Raw genomic sequence first — 24,191 nt, 5'->3', positions numbered from 1 at the left:
GGGACCCGATCCTTTAGTTCCAAAAGCAATCGGTATCCATCTGGTTTCGATTATGATTTTATGCTTTTTAGGACTGGACTGAATAATTTCGCTATACTATATATCATAAATTAATTTTTTAATATTATATATAATTAAAAAAGAGTGAGATTTAAATTAAAAATTTATTTATTTATATATAAAATTTATATTTATTTATTTTTTTAAGAAACGGCATTTGTAAATATCATTTTTAAAAAATAAAAATAAAAATGGTGAGTTAAAACTAGTTTAGGAGGGGGCACACACCATTCCCTATTACATCCCCCTATTTCGCGTCAACGTCCTTTTCAGTTAAAAAGAGGTACGAACTCACTAGATTCAGATTTTCTCCTCTTCAATTCCATTACGTTTCTCTCCCTTACAAAAATCAAGATTGTAAAACCTGTATATAAAATGCCTGATCTTAGATCTATCTCTGATCTTTGTTGAATCTATCCGTATCTATCGTATAGAATTGACACTTTTTAGATCTAAATAAGAAAGAAGACGAATAATCAGAAGCCGAAGCAGAGGAGGAGGAAATGGACAATGGGGATATTGAGGGCGCAGATGAAGAATTCCCGGGTCGAATAAGCGGGCGCAAGTACCGGCCCGTTGTGGCCAATGATCGCGCCGTGCTCCAGATGTCTTCCATGGATCCTGGGTCCTCCTCCACCACCGCTACCTTCTCAAATCACCAAGCTTCCCTCAAGTACATCCCCCCCTCTCTCCATGGATACATTTTCTATAAATGTTTTTCTTGATTTCATGGGTGTTAGAATTCTGAGTGAAAAGAAGTTGCAATGCAATTGTCTCCCTAATGTGTTATGAAGTTCAAGCAACTGTGTAGGATGGGACTGTTGTCTTTCATTTTATTTCTTCATGCTTTGAGTCTGAATTACTGCTTAGATTACTTCTTTGTATTATTATCTCTTTCAATGCTCTCGTGAAGTAAGTGGATTTTCGTTCCGCTTGAAATAAAAAGATTGTATTGGCCTTACGATAGCTGGTATAAACACGTGATTGCGCGGGCCTTACTGAATATATTTATTTATATGAATTTTATAAGAAAACCTAACTTGTTAGAAGGAGCTTAGATTTTGGTATGAACTCACATTTTTATTAGGAATATTCTGATTAGATTTCCGCTGTTCATGGAATCTAACAATAGTTCATGTCTGTGTTATAATAATGATTTATACAATATTCCCTTGTTTTGTTTAGAAGATCTTCTTCCCCTCCTACGCATTGCCCCCAAGAGTGAGCCGAATGCTTCATTCCCTTTGTTATAGCATGTGAAAGTCCATTTTTGTCCCACTTCCTGAAAACGCAGAAAAAGTTAAAATGGTCAAGTCATGAATTTCTATTTTTTTTTTTTTCATGTTTTTGACAAGTCTTCCATTTCGTTCCATCTTTATTTATTCATTCCTTTGCATTGTTTTCTCTGTACTTAAAAAACAAGGTAATTGAATCTTTTTACACATTTTGTTATTGATCTAGATGTATTAAAAACTAAACTGTATATTTTTATCTACATTTTGACACAAGAGAGCTCAAAGAACCTAAAGTGCCAAATTTTTCCTAGAGTCTTGCTCAATTTCTTTGATCTGTTTGTGGCAGAAAAATTAAAGCGGGCACACAGGCAACCATGGATACCGATTTGAAAGAAGGGTCTTTGCCGACACATGAGCAAGCTAATGGACCACAGGGAGACTCGAAACTGGAATTGTTTGGTTTCGATTCTCTTGTCAATATTCTTGGTCTCAGGAGGTCTATTGCTGTGTTTTTTCGATAGTGTTTCTGAATTTACTCCATCTCTTCGTTGAAAAATGTTACGATGCGCTTTATATATTCCAGTATGACAGGGGAGCAGATTCCGGCACCTTCAAGTCCTAGAGATGGTGAGGATGTCGCTATTACCATTGGGCAGCCTAAGGTATATGATGGTTTGTTTAACATTCTGCTGTTTGCTTGCATAAGTTATTCTTCCATTTGTTGTGGTATGCTTTTAATTTATTTGATTTGTTGATAGAAATGGTTTGTTCGTTCAATGATTTGAAATAAAAGCATCAGAATTGACAAAATGACAATCTAAAGAACACTAGTGCTTTTAAATATCTTTTAACCCATGAAAGTTATGAATATCCTTCGAGGTTTTTGTGTAATCTAAAAGACTGGTCACTCTTCCTTGAAATAGCCTACTTGTTTTTCGAGAAGAGATGGGAAACATGCTCAATAGGTTAAATGCCAATAGAGACCTTTCTCGGATGCTTGGTGCCAATAAAATAAAAAAATGCCAATAGAGACTCGTTTGGTGTAAGCTCAGAATTTTCCTAAAGATTCAGTTTTTAGGCATGGACCAGATGGGTATTTTTGTTGTCAAATGTTATTCTTTTGCTTGAAAATTGACCTTGGTTGTTAATGTCGTATCACATTGACCTTGGGCACTGCACTGTACCATATTTCTGATGCTTTTTTTTTTTTTTTCTTCTGATGCAATTGTATGCAGCCTGCTGAACTCAAACTGGGTACCCTGATGGGTGTATTTGTCCCTTGCTTACAAAGCATACTGGGAATTATCTACTACATCCGATTTTCATGGTAATTCTTGTATTACCTGATATTTCTTTTGTGCAATCATCACATTGTAATTTTAGTCATGTAAAGGGCATACATGCAGTTATAAATTGAGAAAAAATTCCTTCTCAGTTGCTGATGCCGTTTCTAAAATTTGTACGATTTCATTGGTGTATGGTTTCCCATGTGAAATGATCTTTTATGATTCGAAATGTTTCATTGTTAATTGATTTAGTAAGTCAATAGTTTAACTAAAAGCTGATAGTATGGAGCAATGTGGAGGTTTATCATGGCATGATTACTGTTTGTATGGACGACAACAAACTTACTATTAAGGTCTAAGAGAATGAGGCGACGAAGATAATACAATAATAGGTAAAATGTCCTACACATTCAATTGAAAAGGTTCTTTGAGTGGTGTGCATTTCTCTATGTGATTGGTATCAGAACCTTTTGAAGTCATAATCAATGCTTCTCATTGTTCTCGTGCTTCCTCATGTTACCACCTTTTAGTTCTCTGCCAAAGGTCAATATCGTTAAACATTTCGAAAGCTTGAAGTTAAGGCCTTGTTTGGGTAACGAGATATTCTCAAAACTTCTCATAATTTCCTTCCCAAACATCACTCAAACACAATACACTTTTCAATTTCAAATATTCACATCCAATAATTACCTAATCATTATCCAAACACAAAACTCAATACAATTTTTCCAAACTAACAAACGAAACACAAAAAACAAAACACAAAAAACAATACAACATTTTCAAATTTCGAAACAAAAATAATATTAAAAATTGATCTTCAAACAATTTTTTAACTTGAGATTTTTATTCAACTTTTTCTCTCTCATTTCCCAAAACCCAATAAAATATCTTAACTCAAATCATTTCATTACCATTCACAACATTACGAGACATTCTAAGTGTCCAAACGTGCCCAAAATCTAAAGCAATCAAGATGCAGATTTAGAGTAAGTAGAAGGGGCAAGGGCTTCAAAGGAGAAATAAATAGTACTTTAGAATTTAGAGTACTTTAAAAGAAAACACTTCTATAGCCTTTTTTGATAATCAATGCGTTTTATTAAGAGTGCAAATGAGTGTGACCCAAGTACACAAGTATAAAGAACAAAACACCAAACTAACCATAAGAAGAAAAGGATCCCAAGTCTTTAAAGTGTAGAGGTAAAGCTCAAAGAGGTTCTTTTTCCTAGTAACACGAGCCTTTCTCTCTCTCTCTCTGACACACACACACATGCGTGCACACACCAAATTCAGTCTTTGTGAAGCCATTTATTCTGATGAGGATTGTATGCCAAAATATAGATATTTGGTGCACTCATGCTGCTAAAAAGAAGTTGAAAATGTTCCTTTCAATTTTAATTTGTACTTCCATTTTTAGTAAGGGTTGAGGAATATTGTGGATTCTAGAGAGAGAGTGTCTGGCTTCTCTTTAGAAAAATCAAGATGTTTCTGCTGGTTTAGTTATTTTCAGTCTTTGCTCTTATATTGTTTTTATCTTTTGGAATGGGTCTCCTCAAGCATCTTTTAATAGAGACAAAGGTCTTTGTTTTGTCTCTAGAGGGAGGAACCCATTGTCGTATCACTGAGAGGGGTAGGAGGGTTACAAAAGAGCTACTGCTCAATATGGCCAGTGCTTGGTGGCTGGCAAAGACAGTAGAAGAATGTCTATTTTCAGGGGGAAGGAAGGTTTTTTATAAGACCTATCGGGATAGAGCTAAATCTCTGTTTTCTCATAGGCGCTCAAATGTGTATGGGTGTTACTTTGAAGTCACAGAGTACGGTGGTGGCAATGGAGGTCAAGGTTTGTTAGTGATCCTGGAAGGAGTGGATGGAAAGTGTTGGAGGATCTTCTCAATGGAGTTGTTGAATGCCTTGCCTAGGAATGTTCAGACCCCATCTTCAGCTTTGATTCCATGGCTGGACAGAGAAGAAGGCAAGGGGAAGGAGAAGGAGAAGGTATCCTATGCAAAGTTGGCGTTGGGTGGTGGGGGGAGAACTTTGGAAGCCTTTGGAAAAAATAAAAAGGATTATATGGCAGGTGAACACTCACGTGTACATGTAGAGAAAGGTGACAAACTTGTTGCACTAGAAAGGGGGAGTGGTTCACTGCCCAATATCTGTCCTGAGGAAAGTAAGCTGCAGAAAGCTCTTTTTTGTTTGAAAGAAGAGGTGACTGGGGTGAAGGAGGAACTGAATTCCCTTAGGAAGGAATTGGAAAATCTGAGTTCTCGTATTATTAAAGGTCTTGGCCAACGTTAGGTCTTTGTTAAGGGGCGGAAGATCCCCAGGCAAGCTTTTGGTAAGGCAAAGGTGGGGATGGGCTGGAAAGGAGCAAATCAATTAGGCTGGAAGGCTAGGCCCGTTTTTGAGAAAGGTTCTTCCTCTAGGCTTGTTTCTAGGCCAGAGGCCCTTGTAGTGGGCGCAAGGCCCGTAAAGCTTGATAACCCACCTACGGTGGATTTAGCCTTACCGTTGACACTTGGGCCTACGACAGTGATGGCAATGACTTCTAAGCCAACGACTATGTCTACACAGTCGACGACAAACCTGGTGCCAGCACTCCGTGCGACGGCGGCTCCTGCAATTGTTCAAGTGTCGCTAGCTTGCTCGAATATTTCCGATTCAACCTAGAAATGTGTGATGGAGCTCGGGGAGCTTTTGGGTGGGCCATCCTCCCTTGTAGTGGCACAAATGGGGTCGCTGGCTTGTTCTGGCTCACCTTTTGACGTGCTAGCGGCGACGACAGTTCTCCCGCTGTCACATGAAGTTGGCCTATCTTCGTGCTCCACCCAGAACCCCTCGATGGAGCATGGGAAACTTATGTATGGGCTGTACCCACCTATGGTGGCACAGAATGGGTCGCCGTTATGTTTTGACCATCCTTCTGATGTGCTGGCGGTGATAGTTCTCCCAGGGCATGCGACGGTGGTGAATACAGAGTGGGCTGGGTTTTCGGGGCACATGTTGGATCAGATAGTGCTTTCAGCATTTTCTGGGATGCTTCCCGTCTCTATGGTGATGGCCATTAAGCAGGGTTTTTCAGGTAGCGGAATAGTGCTGCTGGCAGTGGTTTAGGTATCGGAATAGCCTACTGAACACACTGGTTCTTTGGTTCTGTTCACTGCTAATAGGGAAGGGGAGGATGATCCTACTCCCCTTAACTCTTTCCATCCCAATGTGTCAAATTGGGTCATTTAGAGAGCGATGGACATTAAGCATATGGTGGGGATTTCTTACGGGGATTTCGAAGCGTGCTTTTTGGCCCTACTTACAGCCATAGAGGCTGCGAATGCCCAATCTAAATCCGATCAATCCATGGCTTCAGTTAAAAAAAGGGAAAGGGAACTCAAAAGGTTAGCATGGGCGATGAAAGAGGATGGGGGAGAAAGCTCTAATAGGGAACGTTGTAAGGGGAGGGGTAAAATGGTTGATCCATGTAGCCAAAATTTTTATCATGGTACCTGAGGGGGTTGCATGACCCTAATAAGCGGCTAGCTTCAAGTCAAAAATTTACTTCGACAATGGAAGGGGGATATCATATGTTTACAAGAGACTAAGCTGGAAACTATTACAAGACAAATAGTTCGCAGCCTATGGAGAGGGCAACATGTCAGGTGGTCTTATTTACCTTCAAAAGGAGCATCTGGGGGAGTTCTAATAATGTTTGATACAAGGGTTGTGGAAAGGGTGGTGGAGTGTATGGGTGATTTTACGCTCGCATGCTCTTTTGTTAATCTAGAAGATGACTTCAAATGGGCATTTGCTGGTGTTTATGGCCCAAATATTGATTCGGAGAGAAGGTCATTGTGGGAAGAATTGGCGGGAATCCTTAGTTGGTGGGAGCTACCAAGTTGCATGGGGGGTGATTTTAACATATCTCGCTTCCCAAGCAAAAGGTCGGCTATATCTCACATCTCTCCAGCCATGAGAGATTTTTCTGATTTTATTTTAGAACACGAGCTTATGGACATCCCACTATCACGAGGCACGTTTACTTGGCCTAACAATCGAGATTGCCCATCTTGGTTGAGGATTGATAGATTCTTGTTAATCCCTGATTGGGAGGCACATTTTCCAGATGTGGTCCAAACAAGGCTACCCCGTTTATGCTCGGAGCACTTTCCCATCATCTTAAACTGTGGTGGCATCCAAGGGGGTAGAAGGTATTTTAAATTTGAACATATGTGGCTTAAAACTAACGGTTTTGTAGACAGGGTAAGAAAATGGTGGACCTCCTACAGTTTCCAAGGCTTTGTAAGCTACATTATGGCAAAAAAATTGAAAGCGCTGAAATAGGACTTGAAGCAATGGAATAAACAAGTTTTTGGCAATGTATTTCAGCAGAGGTGCTAGCTTGTTGAGGAGTTACAGGGTGTAGAAGGTGAGGAGGAGGCCAGAACCCTTTCGGAACCCAAAAAAACTCGCAAGTGTCAGGTAGTTGCTGAACTTGAAAGGGTCACTTTGATGGATGAGATTTCTTGGAGACAGAAATCAAGGGTGCTCTGACTCAAGGAGGGGGACCAGAGCACGAAATTCTTCCACAGGATGGCTAATTCTCACAGGAGGAACAATGCTATTGATACATTGATGGTAGATGGGTCAGTGTCTTCAAATCAGATGGCAATTAATAATCACATTGAACACTACTATCAACAACTCTTATCTGAAGAGCATAATGGGCGATTGAAAGGGGATGGGTTGTCTTTTTCCACTTTAGATCAGCAGAGTGCAGAGTAGTTAGAGAGACCATTCACAGAAGAGGAAGTATGCAGTGTTATCAGAGGGATGGCAAGTGATAAGGCTCCCGGTCCGGACGGGTTTACTATGGGTTTCTTTCAAGCTTGCTGGGAGGTGGTCACGGAAGATTTAATGCAAGTTCTTCATGAATTTCATCTTAATGCTAGCTTCGAAAAGAGTCTCAATGCCACATTCTTAGCCCTCATTCCCAAAAAGGTGGGCTCCAGGGATGTGAGAGACTATCGTCCCATTAGTCTTGTGAATGGGGTGTACAAGATTCTATCCGAAGTGTTAGCAACAAGATTGACTATGGTGGTGGAAAAACTAATCTCAAAGTCACAGAATGCGTTTGTCAAAGGTAGACAAATACTTGATTTGGGTACTTATTGCAAATGAAGCTTTGGATGGTTGCCTGAAGTCTAGAGAACCTGGGCTACTTTGCAAGTTAGACATGGAGAAAGCATATGATCATGTCGACTGGTAGTTCCTACTTTACTTACTTGAAAGATGTGGTTTTGGAAGGAAATGGTAGAAATGGATAGAATTTTGCATCTCTTCATCCCGTTTCTCTATCTTGGTAAATGGCTCACCGGTGGATTTTTTTTAATTCCTCTTGAGGCTTGAGACAAGGAGATCCGTTGTCTCCTCTACTTTTCCTTTTTGTCATGGAAGCCCTCAGCAAGATGATTGAGAGCCTAGTGGTGGGTGGGTTACTCCATGGCTTCTCGGTGGGGAATGATGACCTCAACATTTCTCATTTGTTATTTGCTGATGACACGCTCATTTTTTGTGGTGCACACCTTGGTCAGGTCCAAGACTTGAGGGCGTTACTCCTTTGTTTTGCGATTGTGTCTGGCTTGAGCATAAACGTTGCAAAATCTGAATTAGTGCCAGTGGGGGCTGTTCATGAGGTGGAGATTTTAGCTGCTACATTGGGATACAAGATTTCTTCACTGCCTTTGAAGTATCTTGGTCTACCGTTGGGTGCTTCCTTTAAATCTGAAAGGATATGGGTTGATGTGGTCGAAAGGGTGGAGCATAGATTGGCTGCTTGGAAGAGGATATATCTGTCAAAAGGCGGTAGATTACTTTGATTAAAAGCACACTTTCAAACTTACCCACCTACTTTTTGTCTTTGTTTCTAATTCCCACTAAGGTGGCTAACTACATTGAGAAGTTACAAAGAGATTTCTTATAGAGTGGACTAGGGGAAGAGTTTAAATTCCACTTGGTTAATTGGTTAATAGTTTGTACCCCAGTTTTGGGGGGAGGTTTAGGGATTCGGTACTTGATGAAATTCAATTAAGCTCTTTTGGGTAAGTGGTTGTGGAGGTACCAAAACGAAAGGGAGGCCTTATGGAAGTCTGTTATAGATTCACAGTTCGGGGTAACTGGGGGAGGATGGTGCTCAAAAGAGGTACGAGGCACTCATGGAGTGGGGTTGTGGAAAAATATTAGGAGTCTTTGGGAGACCTTCTGAGGACAAGAACATTTTGTTGTGGGCGATGGTTTTAGGGTTAGTTTCTGGTTTGACAAATGGTGCGGTAACCATTGTTTATGAGACACTTTCCCTGCTATCTTTGCACTCGTTAGAAATAAGGAGGCAATGATCGCCAATCTTGTGATGTTTTCGAATGGCTCCCCTCAATGGAATATTGATTTTATTAGGGCAGCTCAAGATTGGGAGTTGGAGCCTATTATGGAGTTTTTTGCGGCACTACAGTCCGCAAGTATTTCTGGGGACACTGGTGACAAGATACATTGGAGTCATTCTAAGAAAGGTATTTTATCTGTCAGTTCTTTTTATCAAGTGCTTACGAACTCCGGAAGGTCTATGTTCCCGTGGAAGAACATTTGGCAAACGAAAGCTCATTCAAAAGCAGTGTTTTTTGTTTGGACAACATTTTTGGATAAGATCCTCACTATCGATAATTAGAGGAAAAAACGGGTAATTGTGCTCGATTGGTGTTACATGTGTAAGAAGCATGGGGAGTCAGTTGATCATCTGCTTTTACACTGTGAGGTGGCTAGGATTATGTGGGATGATTTTTTCCCAATAGTTGGGCTGCCATGGCTCATGCCTTGTAGATTGGTGGATTTCCTCGCAAGCTAGAGAGGAATACACGGCAATTCATAGGTAGCGGCGATTTGGAGATTGGTATCGATATGCATGTGTTGGTGCATTTGGAGGGAGAGAAATGCTAGAAGCTTTGAAGATTGAGAGAGAACAATGGATGAGCTAAAAGTTTTCTTTTTTAAATCTTTGTTCTTGTGGGCGGGGGCCATAGTTTGTAACGGACTAAGTGTCCATGATTTTCTTCTTTCTATTTCCTCTAGCTAGGCGTTTTCCTCATGTATGCTACCTGTGTACCTAGGCTTTACCTATTTCTATGAATATAATATCTTTGATTACCTATCAAAAAAAAAAAATTTATTCTGGTGAAATAGCTTAATTTTCTCTCTGGATTTTTTTTTTTTTGCCTCACAAATTGATAGCTACACCTTGAAGCTAAGTATTTGGAATTAACTGCAGTTGATGGGGGGTAATGGTGCTGCACATAGTTGAGAGAAGCCATGGTAGGGTCTGAGATGTTTCTTTAGGTCAAATTAGCGTGGAGTGGCTGGTGGTGACTGTGGAAGCTTTGGTCCAGCCACAGGGTTTGATGGTGAGGACTTCCGGGGTTGGGAACACAGCAATCTTACCTTAGTGTTATTCCATTTGTAGGGGAAGAACTACATACATGTATATTTAGTTTTGTGATTGGCATGCTACCTCCTTTCCTTTGAGCCAAATTTAGAAATTACCAAATTAAAGTATAAGCTGTTACTCTACCAATATACGAACTTAGCTGACTGCAGATTAGAGCCAGAGTTTCCTTGCTTTTTTAGTGGTCTGATTATTATTTTTTTGATAGGTGATTGGTTTGATTATTAATGAAGGAAAATATTGAGAATCATGTGAATCTCTGTCATGCAAAGTCTACTATGATCCTGCAATCAAGCAGATCATGTGTGAGGTATAATTGTCTGAATGGCATATAGACCTTTTAAGGCCACTTGTAAATTCCCTAGGGGGTTGTATTAGAGATTTATTTCTCATTCATTAGGAGAAAAAATTTGAAAGCGAACAGAGGGAAACTCTCTTGGTTGTTTTCAGACAATTATTTTGAGAAGAAAGGGAAAAAAAAAGATAGAAACAGAAGTTAGACATTGTCTGTTACAGTGTCTTTGCAACTCTCTCCCTCTCTCTCTCTTCCCATCCCCCTTTCCCCCTTCTTCTTCCCTGCCTCCCTGCCTCACCCCTTTTAAAGAACTCATTATATGTTCATTATGGGTCATCTATCAGGTAAATAAAATGTAACCTGCAATACTGAGTATTGATTTATTTTTGACTGGATGCTGATCGTTGTAACTTGTTTAGCTATATCTTTACTGCAGCTTTTTGTAAGTGCCTGAATTTAATTTGTTGCCTTTGCTTGTTAGATCAACTATATTGTAGTGATTTCTTTTTTCAAATTATGAGTTGCAGGATTGTTGGTATGGCTGGCATAGGTGAGTCTCTGTTGCTGGTATCTTTCTGTGGCTTGTGCACTTTTCTGACTGGAATATCACTGAGTGCCATTGCAACTAATGGTGCGATGAAGGTAGACATTGTTTGCAAGCAACTTACTAGCTTTGGTTGTCTCTTATTGCTGTTGGGGTGATGACTATAAAGCAAAAATTGTTAGCTCTTCCAAATGTGTTCATTAATCATGCTTTAGAAAAGCAAAGATTATCTCTTGGATGCCAGTAGATAGTTCATGACTAACTTGTTCGTTGTTAACATGTTATTATGCATATCAAGAATAAGTTCGGTAGTTTGTTATTCTTTGATACAAATTTATGAGGGAATTGGGATCTTGTCTTGATTGCCATTACATACAACTCACTCACAGATATGGGATTAAACTCGTGACTTGACCCTCCATCTCTCATTTATGGGAGATGGGATGCCATTTGGTCCTAGGATCATTACAACATTTAGGAGGAAGGAAAACACATTTATTCATTTTGTTGTAAGTATTTCAACTTTATTAAAAAGTGGAAAGGGTAACGACCCAAGTACATGGGCTGTATACAAGAGATAGAGCCCAACTAGGAGGAAGAGGGAGGATAAAGAGGCATAAGATCAAAATAATTAGAAAGGGAAGGACTTTTCCAGGCCAACATTTAGCTTTATCCACCATTTTCTCGCAATCTTTGAGATTTCGAGGGTTACATTCATTCCACGTGCACCATGTCAAACACAATGGGACAATTCGCCAAGCTTCCATACTGCAATGATCAACATTTTGACTTCTCCAACACGTCAAACAACTCCACAATCCTTTGTGGAATCACCTAATCAACATCAAAGATGGAATATCGATGCCAAAACTGTTTGAACAACTTTGTAGTGCAGCTGCAAATAATCAACTGTGCACATGCAGTGCCAATTCATCACTAAAATTATCCTTCTCATATCATCCATATTGAGGATCTCCCAATGAAACAGTCCATGCAAAGAATTCTACCCTCAATGGAGTTTTGTTCTGCCAAATACTTTCTAAGGAAAAGGGCTATTCACAGGGCGCAATGGCTGATAAAAGCATCTTACCTCAACTTTTTTCTTCTAGATGGGACCCACCACATCTGATCCTCTCTACCACCTCTAAACCTAGTAGTGTAAAAGGTTGAAGAATGCAGAAAAAACTACCGTTCCCAATGATGTGAGTTTATGTTCCATTTGTCTTGTGTTGTTTGAAACTTGTCAGGAATTTTCTACCGATGCTTTATTATCTAGGAAAGTTTGAACAACTCCAGAAAACAGCTTTTAGAGGCTAATTGCGGTGCCATACGTAATGCCAAAATTTTATCTTGGCCCTATTTCCCACCTTAAATTTGATATAGCTAGAGAAAATCCCCCAGCCCTTCCTTATGCCTTTCCACACACTAACGCCACAAGGCTGAAGGCCCACTGATCTCATTAAAGCACCACCTGCCCCACATGTTGCCATACTTGTCTGCCACCAATCGCCATGCTGCCTTCCTCTATGTGGCAAATCATCAGAGCTATTCTTCTATCAAAGCACAGCACTAACAAATTTATGACTCGCAACCCCCTCCTGAAGAAACCAGAGTATAAATATTATATCAATCGACTAGAATAAACTTGAATTCTTCATCAATTCCACCCCATAAGGAATCCATTTGAAGCATTTTATAGGATTGGGCTCCCCAGCTGGGTTAATTGGATAGAAGTATTTTGATGAAAGTTAGCTTGCCTTCTTTTGACAAATAGTCGCTTCCACCATACCAATCAACATTCCATCTTTTCAAGAATGTTATCCAAATAGATCTGGTCTTGAATGAAACCCTCAAAGGAAGTCGCAATTACTAATAGATAAAGCTGTCACCCCACAACCAAGAATTCTAGCCAATCTATTGATATATGCAATGGCTCCCACAGACACTGATTCTGATGTAGCCAGTTTAATTTTCAGACTTGAAACAGCTTCAAAACCTAAGAAAAAAAGGCAGAGTATGACGGAAATGATCATGGTCATTCTTCATTATAGTGTTTATTGCATGTCGCATTTGGTAATGTGCTCTTGGAATGAGAGTTCACTTGCATTAAAATTTTTTTGTCGTGTCCTGTAACTTATTTTGCCAAAATAGGTCACATTGGTAGTAATGGAAAGTGATCTTAGTTTGTTTGCTTTGCTTCTAGGGTGGGGGACCATACTATCTCATTGGTCGTGCCCTTGGTCCAGAAGTTGGAGTTAGCATTGGACTCTGTTTTTTCCTTGGGAATGCAGTTGCTGGAGCCCTGTGAGTGTATTATACGTAAATGCGATAACAGCATGATATATATGGTTGATGTCCTTTAGAACAATGTAGTTTAGACATGCCATAGATGATTTATTCTGTTGATTGCTTTTGTATTATATGAGTGCAGTTCATTTGTTAACTTTTTCCATTTCATGTACTTGTGGTTCCAGGTATGTGTTAGGAGCTGTTGAAACCTTTCTGAAAGCCGTGCCAGCTGCTGGCATTTTTAGAGGTCACCATTGAGATTTGCCTCAGTTCTTGGTGTCTTTTTGTAGATAATATTCTTGAGCCTGTTATTTCAAACCAATTGTTGACTGTCATCCAATTGTTGACAGATGACAGTTTTGAGTAATTTGGTTTTATATACATTTCAGCAACTACAACTGTGGTAATAGTACTGTCATTGCAAACTCTGACCTTCTGGCCTGATGCCAACATTGTTTTACACCAGCATGCATAGGTCCAGCATTTGCTCAGTAGCAGATGTGGTAAAAAGTTATATTGATGGTATGGTGATAATTATGAGTCCTCTGCCTCCTCTCATTGACAGATGGAAAGATTGTTTACCATGTAACGGTCGTGCAATTCAGGTTGTTACAGAATTTTGACCTTGTGGAATTATGACCCAATATGTTTCATACTAAAGGTCTTCCTTCCTTCTATTCTGCACTGGTTAACCCTGTTGGCCAGAACAGAAAGTTTACTGTTTTGAAAAAAAAATGAAACAAAAAACAAATGCAAAAGAACACATCTTCCACATTTTTAACCCCCTTGTGTGCGGAACAGCTTTGTGGAGTGTATTTTCCAGAACTATGCGCGTGTTTCCTTCCTATGAGATTCATGTCCGTTCGTTTGAATTGCTGACAGTTGTTTTTGGTAGTTGCTACTGATAAGCGAAGCATGCAAAGATACAAAAAAATTGTATATTGTACTAATTTTTCATGTTGTCAATGCAGAGACCATCACAAATGTTAATGTCACAGCAGTTGAGCGAGTAGAAAGTCCAAGTTCACATGACTTGCAAATTTATGGGATTGTTGTGACTATCGTTCTATGCTTTATTGTATTTGGTGGTGTGAGGATGATCAATCGGGTTGCACCTGCTTTCCTTGTACCTGTTCTATTCTCGCTGTTCTGCATATTCATAGGGATCTTTTTGGCAAGGAAGGACAAACCTGCACGTGAGTGTATTTTATATTTTCATGTTTTATATATGACCTCTCTCTTTCATGTACATTTGATTCAACATTAAACTTTGTGTGACTTATTGCAAGAAGAATTTCAAACATGGTGTGTAATGCTGTCAATTTCTTGTGGTCAAGAGCTTCAATAGACATGCCAAAGTACCTTTTGGTTGAATGCATTACGTGTCCTTTCCTGTTAGTCGTTTTGGATCCACATCAATGTATAGACATATTGAAGATGACCTATATGATGTACAACTTGTGTGTAATGGCCCAATGGAAGGCCCAAGATACTATTTGTAACACCCAATAGAAGGCCCAAACCACATGGCCTATACTCCAAAAGGACTAGTTAATGATACAAGTGGAGCCCCATTGGAATCTTATCAAGAGCAAGAACTTTTCATTCCCAAACAATGTGGGATCTCATTCACCACCTACCCTTATCATATGGGGTATCACATTGTGTGTGTCACCATGGATTTATCATGATATGTAGCACACTAGATACAAATTGGGAGCAATCCATTGTCATGTGGATGGTGCTTGAATGCGGTTAATGGGCCATTCAGAGTGGGGGTATGGAAAAACTTCATGGAGGATGGGGGAAATTCTCTAGGTCAACTTCATACAAGTTTTTGTTTTTTTTTTTTTGGGGGGGGGGGGGGGGGGGGGGGGGGGGGTGGGTAGAATTAGTTTTTGGCATTATGTATAGTGCGGAGATCAAGCCATGAAGGAAATATATCCAGAAATACTCAAAATATCTGTTTGTAGGGAGACCTTAATAGCTGATATGTACCAAATCAATAGTGGTGATCAACATTGGAGCATAACCTTTTTATCGGTAACACTGGAGTATAACCTTATTAAACCAGTGCAGATTGGGAAGTGGAATCATTCTCTTCGATTCTCAACATCCTGTATTTTTCTGAGAAAAGGAAGACTGTGAGCATCAATTGGTGTGGATTCATTTAAAAAAAGAAAGTTTGGGGTTAGATCTTTCTATCAAATAGTGCATCCCATGGCTGAACATTCTTTCACTTGGAAAAGCAGTTAGCAAAATAGGTCCCTGTTGAGGGTGTCTTTTGTTGTATGGATGGCAGCAATTGTAAGATCTTGACCATGGACAACTCAAGAAGAGGCGTTCTATGGCCTTAGATTGGTGTTCCATGTGCAAAAAGAGTAAGGAAACTGTTGACTATCTATCCCTTCATTGTGATGTAACTACGGTTTTGTGGGCATTGCATTTTCTCCTAGCTATTGGCGGTTTGCAGAGGTAGACCAGAAATTCATTGTGTACGAAAGATGGCTCTGATGTGCTTAATGTGGTGTGTATGGAATGAATTTTATGCCCACAATTTTTTGAAGACCGAGAGAGTGCTACTGGAGCTAAAAATGTGGTCTATGTGGATACAATTATGTATGGAATGGTCCTGATGTGCTTAAGTTAATTTTGAACACCCACAACTTTAGAAGAATAGTCAACCTCCCACAGCACTCTCTCGGTCCGTCATCATGCCTCTGTTTGAGTCAGTTTTAACTATTTGGATTTCAGAGATTAGATGTTGGTGTGTTCTCACACTGATACTCTTCTTCATTTGAGAGATTCAAGATACTTGATGTCTCATATTATGGTAGTATTGTGTGCCCTTTTTGGGTTGAGATCTTCTGCATTGATGTTCCTGGTTTTTTTAAAGTATAGTCTCTTTCGATTGAAAAAGTAACTATGGGCGGTTTCTGTACCGCAATGATTGTATTGCAAGGTCCCTCTTCATTCTTGGTTCTATTTGGCCATATCGGCTTTAATGTGGAAGTTTCTATGGGATTTGTTTATCCACTTGGTTCACTCTAGCCCTCACATAAGTACCCTACTGAGCCGAACCAACTCCTTTGGGGTCATCAAGCCAAGCTAGGGAGGAAGTCAGCTCAGAAGCTCGAGTTGGCCCTGTACTTTTTCCTTTCCTCCCCGATTCCTGGCTGTCACACATTGGAAATCAAAAGGTTATTCCAACTATTGGGTGGGGTACTTTTTTTACACTAACTCACACAACCATCCAGTGCTTTTGATGGCATTTTATGAATTTTACTCATTCAATTTGTTCACATTGGTGGTTATATATATATTTTTTTGATTGTTAATAAGAGAATTTTATTCCAAGTAAATAGGCATAGCCCAAGCACACATGATGTATACAAGTGAATACACCTAAATACAAGCTAAAACAAAACATGACTAAAACAGAACATTACAAATGTTCCCATCCCTTACAAGATTCTTCACCCAAAAACTTAAAGTGCTAAAGAAAAACTCCCTAGGTTCCCCCACAGAACGTCCACAATCTTCAAAACATCTTCCATTCCTCTCCAACCATAGGCACCAAAATAACCACAAGGGGATCATCCTCCACACTGCTGCACTGCCTCTACTTCCCCACAAGAGCTTGCCAGCAAGCCAAGAAATCCACCACATGCCTAGGCATCACCCAAGCAATGCCTACCCTTGCAAAAATCTCATTCCCCAACTTCGTCACCACCTCGCAATGAAGAAAGGGATGGTTAACATATTCACCAATCTTCTTAAACATATAACACCAATCAACCAGCAATAAACCTCTCTTCCTCAAATTATCCGTGGTTAATATTTTCCCAAAAGCACAAGCCAACAAAAGAAAGCAACCTTGCTAGAAACCTTGGCCCTCCAAATACATTTCCAGGGATAGTCTTTAGCTCCCTGACTAATTAACACCTTGTAAAAAGATTTCACAGAAAATCTGGAGTTATTATCTTGCACCCACAGCAGACTATCCTCCCTATTCTGATCAATCTTCATATCATATAATCTTCCAAAAAAATCAGATACTTCACCCACTTCCCAGTCTCGCACATCTCTGTTGAATTCCACAATCCAATGTAACATGTTATTAGAAAACTGATAGAATCAGCCACTGCAGCCCCTTTATCTCTAGCAATCCTGAAAAGATTAGGACATACATACTTAAGAGTTGAATCCCTGCACCAAGTATCATGCCAAAAATAAATTTTTGTCCCATCTCCCATCTCCCACTTTGAATTTTATGTTTTTTACAAAGTCCCCCCATTCCAACCGAATGGTTACATTTCGACGATGCAAAATCTGGTTACTTTATAGGCAGATGTTCTGCTGATCAGGTCAGGTGAACTTTGGCCTTAGGTTGAACAAAGTATGGGTCTGTACTTTTAGTCTTAGACCATTTTGACATATGTAGGCTTCACTATTACCGTTCATTATATACTTATTCTGTTAGTGCTGTATGTTGCCAATAGTGATCTGGAGTTGAGATTATAGCATTGGCTTTTTTTTTTTTTTTTTTTTCTAAACAAGGCTCATTGATTCAGATACTCTACATGAGTTTAACATTTATGTTTATTTTTACAAAAAACTATGTACTTCTGCTCATCCTTGTATCCTTTTCTGCTTGTTCTGAAATCTTTTTGGTGGAGGTATCAAATAAGTTTTATTCTCTGTAAATTTGGTACAGTTGGAGTCACGGGCTTGAGTTTGGAAACTTTCAAAGAAAATTGGAGTCCAGGTTATCAGAATACTAATGATGCCGGTGTTCCTGATCCAGAAGGAAGTGTATACTGGAATTTTAAGTAAGCCTTGGCACTTTTATTTTTTCATGCCATTATAGCTTAGTCTGGAGTCATTGCTGTGAGATATAGTCCTGGTGTGTGTAATACATCATTTATTGGTCTCCTGCTATTGTAACAAGACCAATTTCAGATTTTCTCTGCTCTAGGCTTTGGTAAATTGCAGGGCCTCCAGAATACATATCCTTAGTCATAGGTTGATGGTTCAATGGCTCATCTCTGTTAGAAATTTACCTACATGTCACATGATTAGCCTAAGCAAGATCGGACTTCTCATTGATGTATTGTTTCATCAAGATTGAGTTCAAATCATGATGTCATTTTCTTGTTCCGGAATGGACTCCTGCAGTAATGCAAATAAACTGAATGTGTTTGTGTCCTTTCCACCAGAACATTGCGGTAATAGCCAGTGACCAATTGTGCCTTATTAACATCACAAATCAAGAGTTTCCATTCTATGGTGCTAATTTTATATATATAAAAAACTAGGTGTATTCTCTTGTGTACTTACTGTGTACTTGGGCTATGCCTATTTCAATATTAATGAAATATCTTCTGACTTATAAAAAAAAATTATATTTTATTGTCCATTAAGTAGCTTGGCTAGTTGTTGATTTTTCTAATGTATATATTTTTTTTCAGTGCATTGGTCGGTCTTTTTTTCCCTGCTGTAACGGGAATTATGGCAGGTTCAAATCGATCAGCTTCACTGAAAGATACTCAGCGTTCAATTCCCGTAGGGACATTGGCTGCCACACTAACAACTACTGTGTTGTATCTAGTTTCTGTATTGTTATTTGGAGCCCTTGCTACCAGAAAGAAGCTATTGGCGGACAGGTATATTTGTTTTAACCTTTTGCTTTAAGTTAAATATGTTTTTCTTCTTTCTTTTCATTTTTTCTCCCTCCCACGAAGCTTTAGAGTTTTAGTAATCTCATTACATATTTTGCATATTTTCTTGTTTTCTGCCAGTTTTATTGAGTAATGGGGCAAAGTTATTGGACTCATACCTTCTGAGACCATCTGCTTTTATATTTTTCATGTACTAAGAATTGGGTGAAGAGTTTATATAGGTAGAATTGAAGCTAATGGTCTTTGGACCAGTTGACATCTTGTTCCGCTGTGCACCAAGAGATGGAGGGTGAGGTCATGGGTGCAATTCTATATGTGTGCTTGAATTCTTGTCTGTGAGGAAAGAAGAAACTTGAAAGAAACTTTGAAGTTCTCTACTGCTAATTAGTAATTCTTCAAACGTTGCAACGCAACATCGTCTTTTTTGCCCATAAGTTTGGCCTCGGATTGAAATCCTTTTACTTCATAACTCCATGAGAAATATGTAACCAACTGTTGTGGAGTATGTTTTATGGGATTTCTTTAAACCAATGATTATGATATTTTATTGTGCTCTGGCGTGTGGGTGGATAATGGTTATCCACTGCACCAGTGTGCAGTGGATAACCATTTTGGTTATGAAAAGAGAGTGATCGATCCATTCTCAAAGGGACTCATCACTGCATCCAAATTTAAAGTCCTGAAATTTGTGAAAAAGATTGGTGAAGAGCACAGAGAAAGGAAATAGGAAAATAAAAAATAAGAAGTGAAGTGGATGAACTAGACTGCTAGAATTTGAAGAGGATCATGCTTTATTTTTAATGCCATGTCAGAGTTTGACATCCATGAGAAGAACTGAGGTCTTATGATAGAATTGAATGAAAACGAGAAAGTGGAAGACTTACCACTTAAAAGGCCCCTCGTTACTTATTTTTTCTATAAAAAGAGAACTTTAGAGCATATGACCAGATTGTAATTTGTGAGTTTTCCTTCCGTTTCTTCATCATTGCTTGCAAAGTCCTTTTGAGTTAATAGAAGGTGTCAGTTTTCTTTTCTTTTCTTTTTTTTCTTTTTTTTTTTTTAAATTAGAAAAAATTAATTACTTGGATCTCTTGTTTACGTCCCATGTACTTAGACAATGCCTTATTCTTTTAATATTAATAGAACTTTTACCATAAAAAAATTAGTTACTTGGAATAACTACGAAGGATATATGAACTAACTGGAGGATTTTTTATGGAAAGTTTTTTTTTGGAAGATAGGCTTCTGCTATTGTATTCAATGGGATGAGTATTCATGATTTTCTATCATCCATTTTTAATTTTTTAGCTCCTAACGTGTAACTAGGTGTTCTCTATTGTATACTTCTTTTTTTTTTTTTCCTAAGCAAGCAATTTTCATTAGAAAAGATGATACATGAGGAGGGGGCGGGGAATTTCTTGATCTATTGTATACATGTATTACTAGTTCTAATAAAATTTATTTTTATCTATCAACAAATTTTTTTCATATAATAATATTTGGAACATTGTAGAATGAACTGTCTTCTATAGGGATATCACAAAGAATAACATTCAACCTGAAATACTTCAAGAATTATATGTAACTACAGTAAGTTAAAGATAATCAAAAGCCCAAGTTAGGTTGAAGACATTTTGGTTAATTAATGTATTTAAAAATAGTTGGAATAGCTTCAGATGGCGTCTTGTTGTTTCTAAACAGTTGTCTGAAACACTTATAAAAAAATTGTAGTTGTCAGTCTGGAATAGCTGTTATTCATTGATGTAGGGGTCTAGGGGTTTAAACTGCTTAATTAGTAATTGTCAGTCCTGATATACATAAATTGATGTATAAGTGATTTCTTGGTTAATAAATTTATTTTGGTATATGTCTTGCATCAGTTTTGATTTAATTGTAGCCAGTATCTATTCAGGTTCTAATTTCTTTCTTTCTTTTATTTTTTTTAACCAATGGGTATGCTCAAAGAAAATGTTTTCATGAATATTGGTTTAGTAATAGACCCCTTTAATTGCATGAAAGCTGAAATGAAATTTTTATGCAGGCTTCTTACGGCTACAGTTGCTTGGCCTTTCCCAGCCATCATTTACATTGGAATCATTCTTTCAACGTTAGGAGCTGCTCTTCAGAGCCTGACAGGTGCCCCACGCCTTCTTGCAGCAATAGCCAATGATGACATCCTGCCTATTCTTAACTACTTCAAGGTTGCAGATGGCAGTGAGCCACACATTGCTACCCTTTTTACCGCGTTCATCTGTATTGGGTGTGTCGTAATTGGGAACCTGGATCTTATCACACCAACTGTAACTATGTTTTTCCTTCTGTGTTATGCGGGTGTGAACTTATCTTGCTTCCTTCTGGATCTTCTGGACGCTCCCAGCTGGCGTCCTCGATGGAAATTTCACCACTGGAGCCTCTCACTTCTTGGAGCATCACTTTCCATAGGCATGTTTCCTTGTCACGTATCTCATTCCTAATTTGTTTTCAATTATTGTTTGTTCTGTTTTTAAATGAGGTTTTGGCAAAACAAAATCCAGTGATGAAATCATTGGCAAGGAGGACCTAGGTGGTGGCTTTCAAGCCTATCACGTTCTAATTGTAACTTATGTTATTGAGGTGCACGCACAGGGAGGGATCTTCACTTTAATATTCCTATTCGCTGAATATGTTCAGATATGTTCCCATATTTCTTTTATTGGCACCGGGTGTTCACGAACAACGTCCCGACTAATCCTAGGGGTGCATAGGCCCTCGGCAAGGAGTTTCCCGCAAGTGCATCTCAAGGCCCCTAGAGATTGTTTGCACCCAAGGGGATTTGAACCTTAGACTCGGGGGGAGCATACCCCCAAGCCCAAGACCTTTACCACTTGAGCCAACCCCCAGGGGTTGATATGTTCCCATATTTACAACAGATGATATCAGAAACATGATCTCATGTCCATTTATTTAAGGGCTTGGATGAAGTGTAGTGTAGGAATTTCTAGGGAATTTGCAAGCATATGAAACTAAATGATGTTCAAGACTGAGTTAATCATTGGGAGTGATTAAATGATGGGTCTTATGTCTTTAGAAATGACGAAAACTTGGACTGGTCTTTTGAGTGACGGATGTTGGTGGGTGGATTGGATGAATTTTCATGGCTGAGCAATACGATTTTTTAAAATGCCGCAAAAAGTTTAAACTCATTTATCATTTGTTGGATAACTTTGATGCATTTGTGGGGTTGCTTCTTTGGGGAATGCTAGTTATGCCAGGGGTGGGGTCTAGTGCTTGGGTGCCCTGGTCACGCCCATGTTTCTGTGCATGTGTGTAGCAAGTGCAGATATAATATCCTCTGATAATCATGTTAATGTGCTGTTTTTGTTTTGCATGCAGTGATAATGTTCTTAATCTCTTGGTCATTCACCATAGTGTCCTTAGCCCTTGCAAGCCTTATATATTACTATGTGAGCATTAAAGGAAAGGCTGGGGACTGGGGTGATGGTTTCAAGAGTGCATATTTCCAGCTAGCTCTTCGCAGTCTTCGATCATTAGGAGGTGCGTATACTTCCAAAATGATTCTACCTAGACTTAATATTCCTGATCTATTGTTTCCTCATCTGATTGAATTGTGAAGATACTGTGTGCTGTTTGCTTTGAAATTGCACGGGGCCTTCACTGCTTGGTCCAAGTATGTATGTATCATGGATGTACATGTGTATATTGAAATTTTGTAATAATTGCAGCAAACCAAGTGCATCCAAAGAATTGGTATCCAATCCCCCTGGTGTTCTGCAGGCCATGGGGGAAACTGCCAGAAAACGTACCCTGCCATCCAAAACTTGCTGACTTTGCAAACTGCATGAAGAAAAAGGGTCGTGGAATGTCTATCTTTTTCTCCATACTTGATGGAGACTATCATGAACTTGCTGAAGATGCCAAGGTCGCCTGCAAGCAGCTAGGTGCCTACATTGACTACAAGCGATGTGAAGGTGTAGCAGAGATAGTTGTAGCACCTAATATGTCAGAGGGCTTCCGTGGTATTGTCCAAACCATGGGCCTCGGTAACCTCAAGCCAAACATTGTGGTGATGCGTTACCCTGAAATATGGCGTCGTGAAAACTTAACTGAAATACCTGCCACCTTTGTTGGAATAATAAATGACTGTATTGTTGCAAACAAGGCAGTTGTTATTGTTAAAGGTCTTGACGAGTGGCCCAACGAGTATCAGAGACAGTATGGTACGATAGATTTGTATTGGATTGTGAGAGATGGCGGTCTCATGCTTCTCCTCTCCCAGCTCCTTCTTACCAAGGAGAGCTTTGAGAGTTGTAAAATTCAAGTCTTTTGCATTGCAGAGGAGGATTCTGATACAGGGGGGCTCAAGGCTGACGTGAAGAAGTTTCTGTATGATCTTCGGATGCATGCTGAGGTGATTGTCGTAACGATGAAATCATGGGATGCAGAAGTAGAGGGTGGGTCGCAGCAAGATAAATCATTAGATGCATTTACTGGTGCGCAGCATCGAATTACTCGATATTTATCTGAGATGAAGGAGGCATCCGAGAGAGAAGGAACGCCACTGATGGCAGATGGAAAGGCCGTTGTTGTGAATGAGCAGCAGGTGGAGAAGTTTCTTTACACCACTCTGAAGTTGAATTCAACAATACTGAGATACTCGAGAATGGCTGCAGTTGTGCTTGTTAGCCTACCACCACCTCCAGTGAACCACCCGGCATATTTCTACATGGAGTACATGGATTTGTTGGTGGAGAATGTCCCGAGGCTTTTGATGGTAAGAGGATACCGCAGAGATGTTGTAACTCTGTTCACATAGTTGTCAATGGGGTGCATTCCTGGACGGTAATCACATGATGTTTATATTTTTTTTCTTCTTTACCCCCCTTTCTTTAATTTTTGTAGTTTCAATGTTACATTCATTCTTTCTATCGTCTTCGTGCTAATACCGGCGTTTTATTCTTTTTCACTAATGTAGAGTTTTTGGAATCACATGGTCCGTTATAGGGGAGTCCATAAGTTCAATACATGGTTTATAGACTCTAGAATCAAACTTGTATTTTTTTTTGGTCAGTGAAATGAGATCGGAGCTTCTTTTTGTTTATTTTGCTATGCGGGTCTCACACTTACACTTTTGATATCGATGGCTTTATACAATATCATATTTCTCTTAACACGGAGACAATTTTAATGGAGAACGGATGGTTTACTTTCTCTTGGACTTAAATACAAATATCCATATCATATGGGACAAACTAGGATTGGGACATTCTCTTGAGTCTTGCCAATATAATATTGACGGAATCTTGCTCATTTTCACCAGC

General features: G+C 39.2%; 1 protein-coding gene across 2 annotated transcripts; it reads left to right on the top strand.

Annotated features, from left to right (window-relative positions):
- The first annotated feature begins 258 nt into the window (after positions 1-258).
- LOC122275772 (cation-chloride cotransporter 1-like) lies at positions 259-23,971 on the top strand. Of its 2 annotated transcripts, XM_043085003.1 has the most exons (14): positions 259-343; positions 495-733; positions 1,642-1,791; positions 1,879-1,957; positions 2,531-2,622; positions 10,887-11,001; positions 13,107-13,207; positions 13,378-13,439; positions 14,164-14,388; positions 17,910-18,024; positions 18,664-18,858; positions 20,915-21,315; positions 22,246-22,407; positions 22,596-23,971. In XM_043085003.1, the coding sequence occupies exons 2-14, from the start codon at positions 564-566 to the stop codon at positions 23,684-23,686; spliced, it is 2,958 nt and encodes a 985-aa protein (XP_042940937.1). In that variant the 5' UTR covers positions 259-343; positions 495-563; the 3' UTR covers positions 23,687-23,971. The 2 variants fall into 2 exon arrangements, with proteins under 2 accessions (XP_042940937.1, XP_042940938.1); XM_043085004.1 differs by lacking the exon at positions 259-343 and having other exon boundaries at positions 594-733; positions 1,887-1,957.
- The last annotated feature ends 220 nt before the right edge of the window (positions 23,972-24,191 follow it).

Source organism: Carya illinoinensis, chromosome 9 (genome assembly GCF_018687715.1).
Source record: "Carya illinoinensis cultivar Pawnee chromosome 9, C.illinoinensisPawnee_v1, whole genome shotgun sequence".
In the NCBI taxonomy this organism is placed as follows: Eukaryota; Viridiplantae; Streptophyta; class Magnoliopsida; order Fagales; family Juglandaceae; genus Carya; species Carya illinoinensis.
The sequence above is the reverse complement of the archived record's forward strand: the minus strand, read 5'-3'. Positions and strand labels throughout refer to the sequence as shown.

Excerpts from the sequence above, each read along its gene's own strand:
- LOC122275772 (XM_043085003.1), top strand. The coding sequence starts at position 564 with ATGGACAATGGGGATATTGAGGGCGCAGATGAAGAATTCCCGGGTCGA. Across the intron at positions 1,792-1,878 it reads AATATTCTTGGTCTCAGGAG|TATGACAGGGGAGCAGATTC; the intron begins GTCTATTGCTGT and ends TATATATTCCAG. Across the intron at positions 13,208-13,377 it reads AATGCAGTTGCTGGAGCCCT|GTATGTGTTAGGAGCTGTTG; the intron begins GTGAGTGTATTA and ends TTGTGGTTCCAG.